The following is a 14,691-nucleotide window of genomic DNA, read 5'->3' as shown; positions in this document are numbered from 1 at the left end:
ACTAATGAAAAACTATATAAATCCTAAAAACCTTTCACAATGGACAATGAAAACAAAAGAGGAACTTTTGCATTTTCATCTTTATTTTTCACAAAAGTTTGATATTAATTTACAAAAAAAAAACTATTTGCATTAAATACAGATGACCGAGAAAGATAATGAGAGCTCTCAACATCACAACAGATGCGTCTCAATTTCAATTCCTTGCATTTACAATGTGTTCTCTTCCTCTTTCAACACATGAAACATTATCAACAAAACCAAGTGTAATAAAATTATGCTCAACCCCGAAACACTGATAGGTTACCCTTGTGCGAAGCCTTGCTTGAACCATATACTGTAGTTACTTGTCAAAACAAATATTATAACGAATAATATCGGTGTGAAAGATTACAAACAGCCTTGTTTCCTCATTCATCGGACTGTCCCCTCTTACTACCTCTCATCTCTTCCTCCAGTCTTTTGTCCTCCCTCAGGCACCATAAACGCTCTCATTACTATAGGTCATGTAGAGAAACAGGTCCTCTTCATGGTGCTCCTGAGACACAACAAATCAGACAAAATGTACTTTAATATCATAAGAAAGAATGTGCACAGCCTGGAAAATTATCAACAACGGCATAAAAGCTCAGCGGTAAGCTAAATAAAACTTCTACTTTGACAAATGTGTTGAACAATTTTCTGAGTGGTTAAGTCTTAGTTTATTCACAACAGTGTTTGGGTTTCAAGGTTTGTGGCTTTAGATGGTCTCGAAATAAACTTTCAAGATCCCTTTTCCGACTGACAAGTTGTTGTTGCTGACATGGTCTTACTGGCAGTCTACTAGTGAAAAAAGTGACACAACACTGCTGTGTAAGCAGATCTCTCAAAAATCTGCCTTTGGAATGTTGCGTTGAGAAGAAACCAAGTAGCCAAAAGGCAAGTTGGTCATTCTTAGACTGCTGATGCTGGTGTGTGTGTGTGTGTGTGTGTGTGTGTGTGTGTGTGTGTGTGTGTGTGTGTGTGTGTGTGTGTGTGTGTGTGTGTGTGTGTGTGTATGTGTGTGTAAACTATGCTGTGGATGGATGCAGTTACCTCATAGACGGCAGAGAGAGGGGAGCTGGATGGGGGCAAGGAGTTGTGAACGAAGAAGAAGAGTGCTTCTTCTGGTCTCAAAGACACACGCTGACGAATCAGAAAGCACAACTGGCCCACTTAAAATAGGAAATAGGACAGAAAGTGAGTAATCTCATGCCAAGTAATCTCATTTCATGTCTGGACTGAGAAAACAAACAACTGAAACAGCCATGGTTATCGCAGGCATGTTTATAATGAACAACCCAATGCCTAGCTTGTAGAGAATAGCAATGAGAGCAAGAAGAACAGATTCTACCCTCTCCAATCAACAATACTGTCTGAAAAGATACTTGCATCCTGTTATGTCTGGTCAAGCAAGGTCATCATGACCTGATGTCACACTTTTAAATAAGATTTTAAGCAAGACTGACTCTATTTTATACATTCTTAGGGTATGTCCTGTGGGATGACCTTTAGTACACTAAAAATCTGGGATTTGGAAAGCTAGTAGAATACGATTTTATAAGATAAGGACATAAAAAAACATTATAATTTGCTTAAATTTATGTATGTCACCTGTTAAATCTGAGGGCACCAGGTATTTCTTCTTGTCAAGTTCAGGAGCTCGTGACCTTGGGGCCCTCTCAACTATGATCTGGTTGAAGAGCGCAGTAATCAATAAGACAGAGACAAATTGATTTCACAAAACAAAATCTAAATCACAAGGAATGTAAAAATAATATTAGTAAAAAGGGGTTTGTCTTTGATAAAGAGAGGTAATTGAAAATGAATCCAATTGATTTTTCTTATAAAACTGACCGGTATCTTGTCAGGATGCTTGGCCCGAACTCTTTCTCCCTCTGCTCTCCTCACCTCTAGTGGCACTGAGCGCTGGTACTGACTGCCCATCTGAAAACAAAGGAGTCACACAAAAAAGCATCATATACTATGTAGACAATGGAGAAAGAGCACTCGCTGACTTCACCAACCAGTGCATTCAATCAACAAGTGACACTGAGAGTCTAAAGATCACATCATAGTTGCCAAAGCCAGTATTACTCGCAGGCCTTATGACATGACATGGACCAACATGCTAACATGCTGGGCTTGCATGATTTGTTTATTATTTTTCATGTGCTAAAATAATAATTCTACTATCAAAACTATCAAAATCAAAACAATTTTGTCAATACACATAATGGTACTTTATTTTCATGGATTAACATAAAAACAGAATTCAAGCAATACACGTTTTTTTAATTACATGTTTATTAAAAAATATTGTTACATTACATAAAATATAGGTGTCTAGTCCATTTAGTTAGCTGTCAACCAAACTTTGACTCTTTTAATCCAAAATCACAAAATACTGCTCAATATCTAATTTCTGTTTGCTGGGAATGTAGCTGGAGTCAACAGCTAGCAGTGGGCTGAGGATGATGCTAACAATAACAGTCATTCGCGCAATATCTCTTCATGGCCAGACGCTACTGACAGTAAAACACATATGTTTTTGTCTGAGTACAGGTCGCTGTGTCTCGATGGTACCCGTTTCTGGGTTCATCGTGTTTGAGGTCAAGGCGAAGTGAGGCCACGTCACTTATAACGGTATTAGTAAACATTAGCTAACATACAGTCCTGACACGCAAAAACGACACAGGCAACAAAAGCAAAAGCAACTGACAACGTATATTTGCTCATTAAAGAATCAACTGGTTAATGTATATTTCTCAAGTGTATCAAAATCAGCCGTTTACGATGCTAGCTAACAACTACAATGCTAACATGTCCAACGAACACGTACCTTTACGATAGACAAAAACAAGTCACGCTATAAGATGGAACTAATGCAAAATTACTTCACTGGTCACTTGAGTCAAATGCCCAAAGAATTCCCGGGGTGAACAATGGCGACTCACAAATCTGTCATAACGGGAGGGAATGCGATCGGTTTCAAAGATGTCGACTGGTCTACTTGGACCGCATCTGAACGAAAACAACAACAAATGCGGCAACGCCCGCCCACCACACAAGTGACCAATCAGGGACGAGTGTGTACATTGACAGCCGTACGTTTCCACCCAGCGAGAAGCAGCAGAGCCTGTACTGCGCCCTGATTGGTTTAAAATAGGCGTAGTTCACGATTGTTACGGCCCCGTTTAGCATAAGTGACGGCAAATACGACCAATAGTTGGTCTCAGAAACTGGGGCAGGAAACACAGCGTGTCTCCGCTGCAGGGTCACGCCCATAGGTGCCTCCTTGTCCCAGCTACGTGCTTAACGTGAATGTGTTCACTGTGTTCTGCGTAAAACAGGCCTAGAGGTACGTGCACATGGTAAAAAACACACACAATGAGAACACGCTGTGAAATGTGCAGATGCGTTTATATTCCAGCAATGCAGATGTTTACAACTGTCCTTACTGGGTAACCAGCAAAGCTCTGTACATAAATGAGTTTCCTTTGTACACTTTGCATTCTGTTCTCTCTGTGTGCAGGGATACAACAAACCTGCATCATAAAATCACGTTTGAAATAAGGCTCAATATACACATAAAAATACACTTAGCAAAAATAATATTTCTTGGAAGAAAGTTTTTCCTTTGAAAATAACTCTTTGAGATACTAGAACCTTAATGAATCTTACAGAATCAATGCTTGTGCCATAATGCCATAATGTGTATGGCGTCACTAAGGCAGGTCATACGTTGGTCCACACAGCATTACATTGTTCCACAGACTGAAGCAGACATTGCATGTGTTTTTTTTACATCACACATTTGCAGCATTTCAGTTGCTGCACTGCTGTGATCATTTCACGTGAAACTGAATGCACGTGTAAAACCCCAAGTGTTCAAACAATGTTTCTCAGACAGATCCTTGAACGTCCTCACACAGCAGCTGTAGCCGTTGTAAGTTTGATCGCATCCGACAGATTTCGTTCTCTGATTTTATCGTTGGTTATTTTTTCTAAATTAGACTCGGGCACCCATCCACGATGGCAGTCAGGCAGTCTGGTCCCCTCGACCCAGTCTGTGGAAAAGAGAACATCCAACTCAAAGTAAGTAAATGTTTCTTTTCAAACACAACACATACAGAAAATAAGCGAATGAAACGAGAATGATGGAGAATTTGGGGAGATTAACTTACTGTCACATGTTTGGTGCACTAGAATGATGTCAGCTTTATCCAGGGACAGCTCGTCAGGCTGCTGGGCAACAAAAGCACGGATACACTGCATCTGTGTGACATCTGTGTGGCAACGAAAAGAAACTGATCAGACCTACAACCAGTCACATGACAACAATAATTATTTTAGCCACATTATCATTAATGCGTCTTTTTAGAGTACTGTGCTGAACTTCTCAAACTGTGATTGGTGCAACACACTTTTTATTCATACTGCATGTTGTTTAGTGATGTAATTCCCAGCATTCCCAGCAACCGCCACCCTAGTGACTAAATGTTTATTCAGCCCAGCTGCCTGAACAGGCTGTGTGGGTGTGTGTGGCCCTTAGCGACTTTACTGTGACATACTGCACACTAGTATCTGTGCCGTATGCTTCAACTTCAGTCCTCTAGATTCTCAAACCACCAGATGTCACTGCACTTTGTTTAAAATCCAAAAGGTCCAAACCTAGCTTTTTAGTGTTGGTTTTTATTTACAACGCAACAGATGTAACATCATTGACACTGCAGTTGTGGGTGATTTTGTAGCTTGAAAATTTGTTTGGCTAAACTTCTAACTAATAATTAAACTGAGCTCAGTCTGTATGCTGATAAGATGTCATTGTATTGTTTCCCACCCAGTGCATATAATGGCCACCACTGTATACTCAATAAATCTAATGGAGCTCTAAACATTAGCAGTTGCGCTACATCCCATCAAGTGCTTCACTCCATTTTTAATCTTTACAAGGATCAGTGCTTCGAGATGCTCCAAGACCCCAGCAACCCAAAAAATGGAGGGTTTTAGCTGCTGCTGTCTGGCAGCATCACTTAGTCACTCAGTAAACGTATTAAATACCACTTCTACCAGATCCATCAGCGTGATTAGAACTAAACAATGACAGTCCAGCCCTCTCGTACACAAAACTAATGCAATTGTACAATCATTCATTTTTCTCCTGAAGACGCTACTGCTAAAAGGATCTGGATTAGCCAGTTGTATAAATAACATTACCTGACTTTATGTGGACAGTGAGTCAAGACATAGATTTGAGACACAGCAGCAACACAGTATGTATAATGTTTAAATCAGACTAAATTGTTTACCTTTAACTGCAGAAAAATCAACTTCAGGATATGGCCGGGAAAGCGCCGATAGCCAACGTAACTTATCACTTCTGGAAAGAAGCAAATATGGATGCATCATCTCAACACTGTCCTCATGTGATGTGACAACCAATTTAGTACTATTTTACTGTCTTACTGTGTTTCACTTCTTAGCAGCAGGGACCTGTTTGCCATGTGCAGCCGGAACAGGTTCTTCTGGAGGGTGTGAAGTTTTACACGACAGTTCTCCCCACGCAGATCTTTGACAGGAGAGTGGTCGATCACTGTGAACCTTCCCCCTCTGTAAACAGCACACGGGGAAGACACAAAGGAGAAATTAGATGGTGGAAGGAAGGAAAGAGATAAGATGGAAGATATGATAAATAACGGCAGGGGAAAACAAGCTGTATGACGCGTGGTTTATTCTAAACTTACATAACACTTGCAGACTTACTCTTTTTGTAGTGAAACAAGCAAGAAATCATTGAATAGGTGCAAGTAAGCGTTCCTCTCGGTGTCCTTTAGCGAGAAATCCATCAGCTCAGTGACCGGCCCTTCACGGATCAACCTCCGAGACTGACTGACCAGAGGAAGAGTCTGTCACAGAAACACACAATCATTTGTCATATACTTCTACAACAAATCAAATTATATGTTGATGAAGGCCATGAAAGCCCTGCAGTAAAGTGGAAGGTGACGAGCAGAACCTGGTATTCACTTAAAATAGTACTTGACTTGACTTTGACTGATTAATTGACGTAATTAAATCGATTTTATTTATATAGCACTTGTTCATAAAGCACAACATCTTCTTGACCAAAGTACTAGTAGTAGTAGTAGTAGAATCACACATTAAAAACACAAACTGCTTCAAAGCCGTGTTTAAAAGACAGTATCACATGTTACTATTTATTCTAAGCTAAAGAAAATTTGGTAATTTCCTACCTAAATTCTTACCTTGCATTCAAAGTCCACCTTGGCGTTAAGCGAGACCAGAGACTCTATGTTTTTCATCTGAGATATACTGTCGTTACTCTCCTGAATGAGCTGTGGAAGAAAGGAGATATTTGTGTTCAGACTAGTTTGAATATTTCAGGTAGTAATAAAATGTCGTCATCAACATTTGTGTACAGTGTATAGAACGTTTAATGTACCTTCTCCAGAAGCTTCATGGCTCTGATGGCCTGCGTTGCCTCTGCAGTACCTGGATTTGTTTTTTTCACAATGTTCTAGATGGAAACAGGGAGTGTGTCATGGTTAGTGTGAAGAACACATCACTGAGTGCAAGCCACCAGCATCTACACACACACACACACAAACACACACACACACACACACACACACACACACACACACACACACCTGCACCAGCAGCTTTATTCTTGTGATCCTCTGGAAGGGAAGGATGAGGAAGGACCGAAACGGAAGTCGCTCACAAACTGGGTTCCTCTCTAATTTCTCCACAATCCTCTTGAATGCTGGATTCTCATTCCTGAGAGGAGGAGAGATTTGACACATTAGTTCCAGACAGAGCACGTGCTCCTTCAGTCAAAAGCATCCGGTTCTGGCTTACATGAGTCTCTGGTAGGTAGCATCCTGGTAGGACTGGTTGGTGAGGTAGGGCACATAAACCTTTTTGAAGCGTGGACAGTGCTGAGCAATAATGTCACACACAGTAAAGTGCATGAGGTCTGACTCCACCCGCTCCTCTAGCTTTAACAAGAAACTGGGGGAGAAAAACATAAAACCGTGTTTTGTGACACAGTATCTGCCCAATCGGATTGAATTCTGTATCCGTGGCAACATGAGAAGCCCTGGAACCAACGGACAAGGAAAACATGTCTAACCTGTGGCTAATGGCGCGAACATCAGAGAGCCTCGAAAACAGCCAGTTCCTATCCTGACTGGTTAATAGTGCTCCCAGCTGCTTGGACTTGACGAAGTGTTCAACAACAATGTCCAAACTCCGGCAGTAGGAGGCTTCTGAGGTCAGCACTTCAAACTGCACCTAAAATCCAAACACAAGAGTGATGAATGCAGAGGCAGATGAAGCCGCTGAGCAACGGACGACAAAAGGGGAAAAAGTAAATAACACTCCAGGCGTTTTCTAGAGGCTGTGTTGCATTAAAAGTGTTAACGACTATAAGTCGAAGTCATTCAGCACAGACACAGGTTTGTTTGAAGCAATAACTGTACTCGTTAGAACATGTTCATCTGGCAAGAGACACTCTTCTGTCAACAAGAAGTAGATTTATTGGAGGGTTATTCTGTGATGTGGCAAGTTCAAGTATTTCAAGGTATGAAGCAATAACAAGGGAAGGCTGATTCACATGTCAGGCCGTTTCCCAAAAGTCACCATCGAATTCAACGGTACAGCGGCAACACACGTGACTTGATTCCCAATAAGCATGAGGATGTGAATCACTCCAGCAATTCATCAGAATCCAAATAAAACTTGGGGGAATGACAGGCGTTTAGCGGCGGCGTTACCTCCTGCAGCCGCCGCTGGTTCTCCGTGAGCTCGGCCAGCTCGCTGTTGTTCCTGACCCCTGGCAGGTCCTGCCAGAGCGTGGGCGACTGCGTGAAGGAGACGGACAGACGCGGCGACGGAGGCCGGCCTTCGCTCCGGGGCGGCTCGGGCAGAGGCAAGCTTTTGACGCTGCTGAAGGAGTAGGAGTGCGGGTGCAGGACGGAGGGCAGCGGAGGAAGAGGCCTGTTGGCGGGAGGAGGCGCCAGAGGCTGGGAGCCGAACTCGGGCAGGCGGTGGATGTGGGAGCCCGACTGAGTCAGGATCTCCAGGTTCTGCGCAGCTTCGTTGTACTGCTGGTAGAGCTGGGCGCGTTCTGGAGAAGCAGGAAGCGAGACATGGGGGGAAGAAGATTGAAGATTACAGGGGGGAAGAAAAAACAACATTATTAGAGACGCACTGATGGCCCAGCTAACTGCTGCATTCCTTTTCCCTTCCCAAAGAAGCAGCAGCTGTTGCGAGATATAAAAGCCTGCAGGAACCTGTTTAGGACTTGTACAGACAAGGACCCAAACTCTGCTTGTCAATGCCATAGGCGCAAGTCCAGAGAATTGAATGCTTGACTCAACAACATCAGCCAATGACGGTGGTTTTTATGTATATTTCCACTAAAGCAGCGCGTTTAACAGTCGAGACGCAATGACTCACGGGGCCTGAGGGGAAATGAACGGTTGTGTCATGCATGTGTTGACCTCAAAGCAGATTGCATCTTATAGCATGTCGCTCCTGCCAGTAACACGTGTCTAATCAGTAGAACAATCTGAAGCACCATAAGACGCAGCAGACGTTTGGACGCAAAGCGAACATGCACCGGAGATACTCACTGAAGAACTTGGACTTTCGCTTCTGTCTTGAGAAGGGAGAATCGAGACGATTCCTGCGATAAATCAAACAAGTATCATATAACCATGAAAAAAATTTATTATTTAATTATTTATTATTAACCAATTCCATCTTCCTATGAGGAAGAAGGTGTCTCATGGTTCAGCGGATAAATATTACAAAGCAGCCACAGTCACAAGTGTGACTGTTTCACTTACTTTAGCTCCTCTCCTCCCCAGGTTTGGCTCCAGTCGCCCTCATCATCTGGAATAAAGACGTATCCATTTGTCTTAGTTGCATACAGCAGCATGCTTCCCCAGTAGTAGACTCAAAAACACATACAATGCACTATACTGACTAAAAGAACTGAAAACAGACAAAAAACAATGAACACAAAGATTAAGTTAAAGAATTAAAAAAAAATTGAATAACACTAAGTAATCCTGTTATAAATAAGCAGCAAACAAGACACTGGTGTGTTTACCAAACTCATGCTTCTCCTATTATGTGTCAAAGCAGAATCAACCCATGCGTCTGGCTTTCTCCACCTCCACTATCTCCACCCACTACCTGTAACCACAACACTGTGACGCAGTTTCCAGTTAAGCGTTTAGCGCTCACAGCATCGCTCTTCTAATATCTATCAGATGTCCGCCTGAGATCTGGGGGGATGTGGCTGCTATAACAGCATGATGATGCAAAGCACTCACGGACTTACTGTACAGAGGAGGATGTGTCTAATAGTCAACTGGAAGAAGCTGAAGGTTTATCGTTAGATGACCTAGTCTTAGTAAACGGAATGGTCTGCACTGTTTCCAACAGGAATTAAACCTAAAGTCAAAGGCGCGGTGAGCTTATGGAGTGACCTTTTGAAACAGCCTGATTTGAGCAAATAAGTAGTTTTCCCATTGTCCATCTTCCGTCTTTACCTGTTGTAGAGAATATTCTGGTTCTGCGGTCCCGTCCGACACCTTCCTCCTCTTCCTCTTCAGCAGGTTTGCCATGTCTTCTTTCAGCACGGATCCCCCATCTTAGCATTTCAGTCTTGTCCCCCGACTCCCCGAGGCTGCCGGTTCTGCTCAGAGTCCCTACTTCTGTCTCCCTCTCTGCCGCCGCCTCTCCCTCGCTGCTGACGCGCTCCGCGGGTCCTCCCGCTCCCGCTATTCCCACCTCTGCTGTGGAACCCCATCCCTCAGGCTCCTCTCCTAGAATTTCCTGCTCACTTTCACTAGCCCTGTCTCCCACTTCCTGGTCCGTGCCCTGTCTGGACAGGACAGGTGTGTCCGAAGTAGATTCACAATTAAGAATGGGGCAGCTGTTGGGCTTGTACAGCGTGCTGCCGGGAGATAAATACATCTCTGCCTCCTTCTGTCTGATTCCTCCGGAGTCCATTTCTGCTAACAGAACCTCATTTCCCGCCTCACAAGTAATTTTAAATTCTATGTCTATGTGACCGGAGGGCCTAGTCTCTTTGTCCACACTGTCATCCTCCTTCCCTTCTGTGTTCGGTGTGTCAGCATGAGTGTGTGCGAGTGTGTCGTCATAGAAAGCTCTGAACTGCTGGCTACGTGTACCACCCTGCCGCTGCTGCATACCTCTCAAGTCCTCCAACGAGTCTTCGTCCTGCAGTTCTGGCTCAGAGTTCTGCTCGTTGGCCGTCAGCATAATAAAAGGGCCCTCCTTCGCCCCGGGGACCAGCTCCTCGCCGTGCATCCCGCTCCTGATCATAGACTCTTGATTCTCAGCGTTGGGCTCGTCCACAGTTTCTTCCTCTGAGTTCCCCAAGATGTCGCGCACCACATTCTTGGCCCATTTGAGGTGGGGAGCTTGGGAATGCCTTTTAGGCTCCTCGCACAGGGTCCATCCCTTGACGATTTGGCTCCGATCGACCGCTTCCGCCTCTGCGCTCCGCAGGACTCCAGCATTTATCCCATCCAACACTTGTTCAAGGTTGACCTCGGAAGGCACGTCGGCGTAGGGGTTCCTGGGCACCGGAGAAGGCTGCCTCCGTTGTTCCCCCGCTGGCTCTTTGTGTTTCCCCCTCCACTGCACCAGGAGTCTTTCAGTTTGTGAGTCTCTGTTGCTCTCTGTGATTTGGGGACACGGGTACTCCGCTTTGCCCCTCGTATCCTCCACAGTCTCTTCAGTGTCTCGAAGCAGCGCAGGGCTCGCGTATGTGATTTCAGCTCCAGCAGCTTCTCCTGTCGCTGTCTTCACCTCCTTCGACGCACTTTGCTCCGCCTCGTCCTTTCTGTTCTGCTCGCTCGTGATCAAGTCATCATTATTCCTGCTCACTGTAAGATAAGGGTCACCCCGAGGCTGACGTGTGGCGTCATCACTGCAGTGATTATACTCCTCTAGCTCTGGGTTGTGTGTTTCTACATGTCCCACCTGATCCACTTCTGAGGGTGACGTATCTCCAGGTCCTGACTGAGGCAGAGTTTGTCCAATCACACAGAACACGTACTTGGGCTGCTTTTCCGCTCCCTGCTGTTCCTCATCGACCCACTCGTCCTTCCCCATTGTCAGTTCACGTCTCTCGCCTATCTCGACGTCAACAGGTGAGGTGCCGTTATGTGAATATTCCCGACAGTCCTCGAACTCCTCGTCCTCATCTTCCTCTCTCTCCTCCTCGTCGCCTCCGTCACTGGACAGAGTCACATAGGCCTCTGCTGACAGTGTCCGATCGTTCTGCGGCTTCCACGGTGTTTCACATCCTGCTTTGGCGAAACGGTCGCTCACGCCCCCTTCCTCCCCGTCACCCTCCTCTGTGGTATCTGGCGGGTGCTCGTCTGTCTGCGCGGTCCGTCTGTCCACGGACCATCCATTGCCGTCAGACAGATGTCCCTCCTTTTCATCGTCTGAGTCTCTTGAGACCTCGCCCACGTCGTCCCCGTCCACACTTACTCCCTCTGACTCCCTCTCAGTTTCTCCTGTGTACTCAGCTCTCCCTTTTTCTCTTTCCCTATTTCTGCATTGGTCCAAGTGTTCATCTGGGTCTTGTTTACCCTGCCTGCCCTCTCCTACCCACTTTGTTCGTGACGCCATACTTTCCTCCTCTCTTCTTCTTTCTTTCCTCAACTTGTATCTCTCTCTATCACACACTTCTTCTTTACTGTTCTTGTCCCTCTGTGGGTCTAACCACATCCTTCTGTGATCTGGCACTCTGCCCGCCACATCTCCTGTATCGCTCTCATGCCTCTCGCTCCTTTTTGGTTTTTGTTCAGCATCTCTTTTATTCTCATTAGGTTCCCTCTCGTCGTAGCCACCCCTGTCTCGTCTGTGCGTCATGTCATCCATGTCACTGCTCCACTCTCCGCTGCTCACAGATCGTGGCGGCACCCTGGGAGCTCTCGTGTTCACGGGTTGGAACCCTGTTGTTTCAGCCCAAGTCAGATCAGCCTCTCTTTCCTTTTTAATTTTTCTCTGTCTGTAATCTTTGTATCTGTCATGATCTTCCCTGTCTTTTAACAGTGCTCTGTCGTTGTTCAAGTCTGCTCTCCTTTCCCTGTCCTCTCTCCGTTTTCTCACTTCTTCTCTTCTATCAACATCTTGGTATCTCTCCCTCTCCTTCTTCACTTCCCTTTTCCTGGATCTATCCACCTCTCGTTCTCTGTCCCTGTCTGTGTATCTCTGTCCATTGTCTTCCTTGTATCTATCTCCATCTCCCTCCCACACTCTTTTGCCGTTGTTTCCCCCGTCACTTTTGCTGTTTTCCTTCTCACGGTCCCTCGCTCTTTCCCTCCTCAGCTCTCTTTCAACACTGTCTCCCTCGCTTCTCGTGCCTCTACTTTGCCCCGACTTCTGTGCTTTTTCCCTCTCGCTCCTATCTGTGTCAATCTCTACAGCTCTTTGTCTGTGTGGGGAATAAGTCATGCCCCCCTTCCCTCCCATGTCTCTGTTTCTAGCTGCATATTTTTCTCTCCTGTCTCTTGAATGATCCACTTCTCTCCTCCTGTCATGAATACTAGACTCAGGCTCATTATATCTTTCCCTGTGTTGCATTCTGTCATCTTCCACTGGTCTCCTTCGAGTCTTGATTCCTTCTTCTGCTGCTTTTATGCGGATCTCGTGTTTTGGCCCTTCTCTGCGTCTTTCTATCAACCATTCCCTGTCTCTTTCTCTCTCCCAGTCACCAGGCCCTGTTTGTCTCTGCCTATCTCTCTTCCTTTTTTCCAGTCTATCGTCATCATTTGTAGCATCAGACATCTTCCTTCTGCCATGATCGCCGTAGCTGTTTGTCATTCTAGGAAATGTTTCACCTTTCTTCAACCCTCTTTCCATCTCTTTCTCAATGTACATTTTCACATTGATCAGAGCCCTGACTTGTCTGCTTTTGTCTCCTCCTGGTCTCCTTTCACTCTGCATCCACTCCCTTTCTCCTTCTCTCCACCTGGGTGCAGTAGCTCTGTCGGGGTGATAGTATCTCTCATGTGGAGTCACATCGTTGGATCTTGCTTTGTCTCTTTCCCTTCCCCAGTCTCCCTCTCTGTTGCTGACTCGCTCTTGTGCCAGCTGGGGAGTCACACACGGGGTAGTCATCGTTGGTCTGGGACTTGGATCCCGGTGGATCCTTCCAACCGGCTGAAGTTTATGGTCAGGCATGTTCATGTTAGATAGTGTCAACGAGGGTAAAGCTTTTGATCCCCATTGAACCATAGTTTGGCAAACCTGCAAGAAAACAACACCCATCAGTTTAGAAATGAGACTTTAAGACTTTCAGACATGACTGTATTAGTTTATAAGCATTCACAGTTCTACCTGTGAGCTGGAAGCCTGGTGATCATTTATATCTACTCAGTCTATTCAAATGAAACCTATGTCTAGTTATACAAAACAGGTCAGAGAAATCATGTCACTCTTACAGCTCAGTGAGCACAGTGCAGCAAAGCGTGACAAATCATAGGACTCTTCTCACAAAACACCCTGTGACACATAGCCCTGGTATGTAAGGTGTAAACAACATAATGCTCAAGTGTAGAAGCAATCTATCGATACTCTGAAATCTGTGAAAAAAGCAGGGCAGTTCACCTGAATGTGATATCCTGGGAAGATCCAGTCTCTCCCCTCCAGTCCAGCTCAGCACAAATGCATGAGATTGCACAACACACGGGAATTCATTCCGTACATTCCCACTGTCGGGACGACATGCCGAACATGCTTGTTTTTAAAGTAAATCTGAACAGAAGCTTTTCTCTTTCTCTTAATTCTTTAACTTGTTTTTAAAAATGAATGTTTACGCCTAAACTCTCCTGGCTTTTCCCTCTCGCTGCCGCTCTCCCAGTTCCTCCCCACCTCCCCTCCTTCCTTGAATTCCCAAACAAGTCTCAACAGATTGACACTTATCTTTTCCCTCCTCCTTCTCTGTCTCTTCTCTTCTTCGCTGTTGTTAAACGGAGATGTGCTGTAAAGTAAATTAAACCTCTCGAGTGCGTCCACTGTTCCTTTTTTCGCCCCTTCACCTCTTACATGATCGCGAGCAGCAAACACTCACAACTTTCTCCTGTCCCATTTTTCTCAAGCGAAACACAGGAAGTACAGCACCTTGGTTTGTCTTTCTTGAAGCAGTGATTGGCTGATATAAAGCCGGGTGTGTCTGCATAATACACAGTCAGGTAAGGGCTCTAGGGGAGAGTGGGGGGAAGGGAGAGACAGAGAGAGCCACAATTGAGCACAAATCCTTCAAAGGACAAATCTCACTTGTAAACACATCCCTCCATTCTCTTGAGGGGTAAATGCATTTTAAAAGAGAGAAAATCGTTTCTCATGATTAAAAACTGAATACACAATCAGAAAGGAGCGAACAAAGGGAGATGATGATTTGATTAACTGCTAAAGTTACTCTGTTTTAAGGAGTAACTAATAACTTCTTTTAAAAAAGGAGGATTACACACGCTTTCCTTCTGACCAAGATATTGTTGCAGGCCTTCAGCAAAGCTGCATTTTTATAGTTCGAGTGTATGACAATGTCAATCTAACCATCTCACATTCAGCAAGAGAGTAAATCAGCAT

The 14,691-nt window shown here is 44.8% G+C and overlaps 2 protein-coding genes across 4 annotated transcripts; both read right to left on the bottom strand.

Moving 5' to 3' along the window:
• Positions 1–62: 62 nt before the first annotated feature.
• On the bottom strand, positions 63–3,057 carry zgc:92606 (uncharacterized protein LOC100000242 homolog). 2 transcript variants are annotated; one of them, XM_029129104.3, is made up of 5 exons: positions 2,916–3,057; positions 1,876–1,965; positions 1,633–1,711; positions 1,075–1,193; positions 63–538 (listed from the first exon to the last, which is right to left on the bottom strand). In XM_029129104.3, the coding sequence occupies exons 2-5, from the start codon at positions 1,963–1,965 to the stop codon at positions 473–475; spliced, it is 354 nt and encodes a 117-aa protein (XP_028984937.1). In that variant the 5' UTR covers positions 2,916–3,057; the 3' UTR covers positions 63–472. The 2 variants fall into 2 exon arrangements, with proteins under 2 accessions (XP_028984937.1, XP_028984936.1); XM_029129103.2 differs by having other exon boundaries at positions 2,861–3,056.
• A 365-nt stretch (positions 3,058–3,422) lies between these two features.
• arhgef5 (Rho guanine nucleotide exchange factor (GEF) 5) lies at positions 3,423–14,202 on the bottom strand. Of its 2 annotated transcripts, none has more exons than XM_029128907.2 (15): positions 13,711–14,202; positions 9,609–13,350; positions 8,898–8,943; positions 8,682–8,734; positions 7,821–8,173; positions 7,178–7,338; positions 6,904–7,056; positions 6,693–6,822; positions 6,485–6,559; positions 6,288–6,377; positions 5,785–5,927; positions 5,488–5,631; positions 5,331–5,401; positions 4,206–4,307; positions 3,423–4,088 (listed from the first exon to the last, which is right to left on the bottom strand). In XM_029128907.2, the coding sequence occupies exons 2-15, from the start codon at positions 13,336–13,338 to the stop codon at positions 3,946–3,948; spliced, it is 5,394 nt and encodes a 1,797-aa protein (XP_028984740.1). In that variant the 5' UTR covers positions 13,339–13,350; positions 13,711–14,202; the 3' UTR covers positions 3,423–3,945. The 2 variants fall into 2 exon arrangements, with proteins under 2 accessions (XP_028984740.1, XP_028984741.1); XM_029128908.2 differs by having other exon boundaries at positions 10,275–13,350.
• Between the last annotated feature and the right edge of the window lie 489 nt (positions 14,203–14,691).

The sequence above is a fragment of the Betta splendens genome, chromosome 16 (genome assembly GCF_900634795.4).
Source record: "Betta splendens chromosome 16, fBetSpl5.4, whole genome shotgun sequence".
Lineage (NCBI taxonomy): Eukaryota > Metazoa > Chordata > Actinopteri > Anabantiformes > Osphronemidae > Betta > Betta splendens.
This window is presented reverse-complemented; position numbering and strand designations above follow the sequence as displayed.

Bases quoted from the DNA above. Each gene is read 5' to 3' on its own strand.
- zgc:92606 (XM_029129104.3), bottom strand. From the start codon at position 1,965: ATGGGCAGTCAGTACCAGCGCTCAGTGCCACTAGAGGTGAGGAGAGCA. The intron at 1,712-1,875 runs GTCAGTTTTATA...CTCTTCAACCAG, and splicing joins AGCATCCTGACAAGATACCG to ATCATAGTTGAGAGGGCCCC. The intron at 1,194-1,632 runs GTGACATACATA...TCCTATTTTAAG, and splicing joins GGTGCCCTCAGATTTAACAG to TGGGCCAGTTGTGCTTTCTG.
- arhgef5 (XM_029128907.2), bottom strand. From the start codon at position 13,338: ATGGTTCAATGGGGATCAAAAGCTTTACCCTCGTTGACACTATCTAAC. The intron at 8,944-9,608 runs GTAAAGACGGAA...TCTTTATTCCAG, and splicing joins CAGAATATTCTCTACAACAG to ATGATGAGGGCGACTGGAGC. The intron at 5,928-6,287 runs GTAAGAATTTAG...TTTCTGTGACAG, and splicing joins AGGTGGACTTTGAATGCAAG to ACTCTTCCTCTGGTCAGTCA.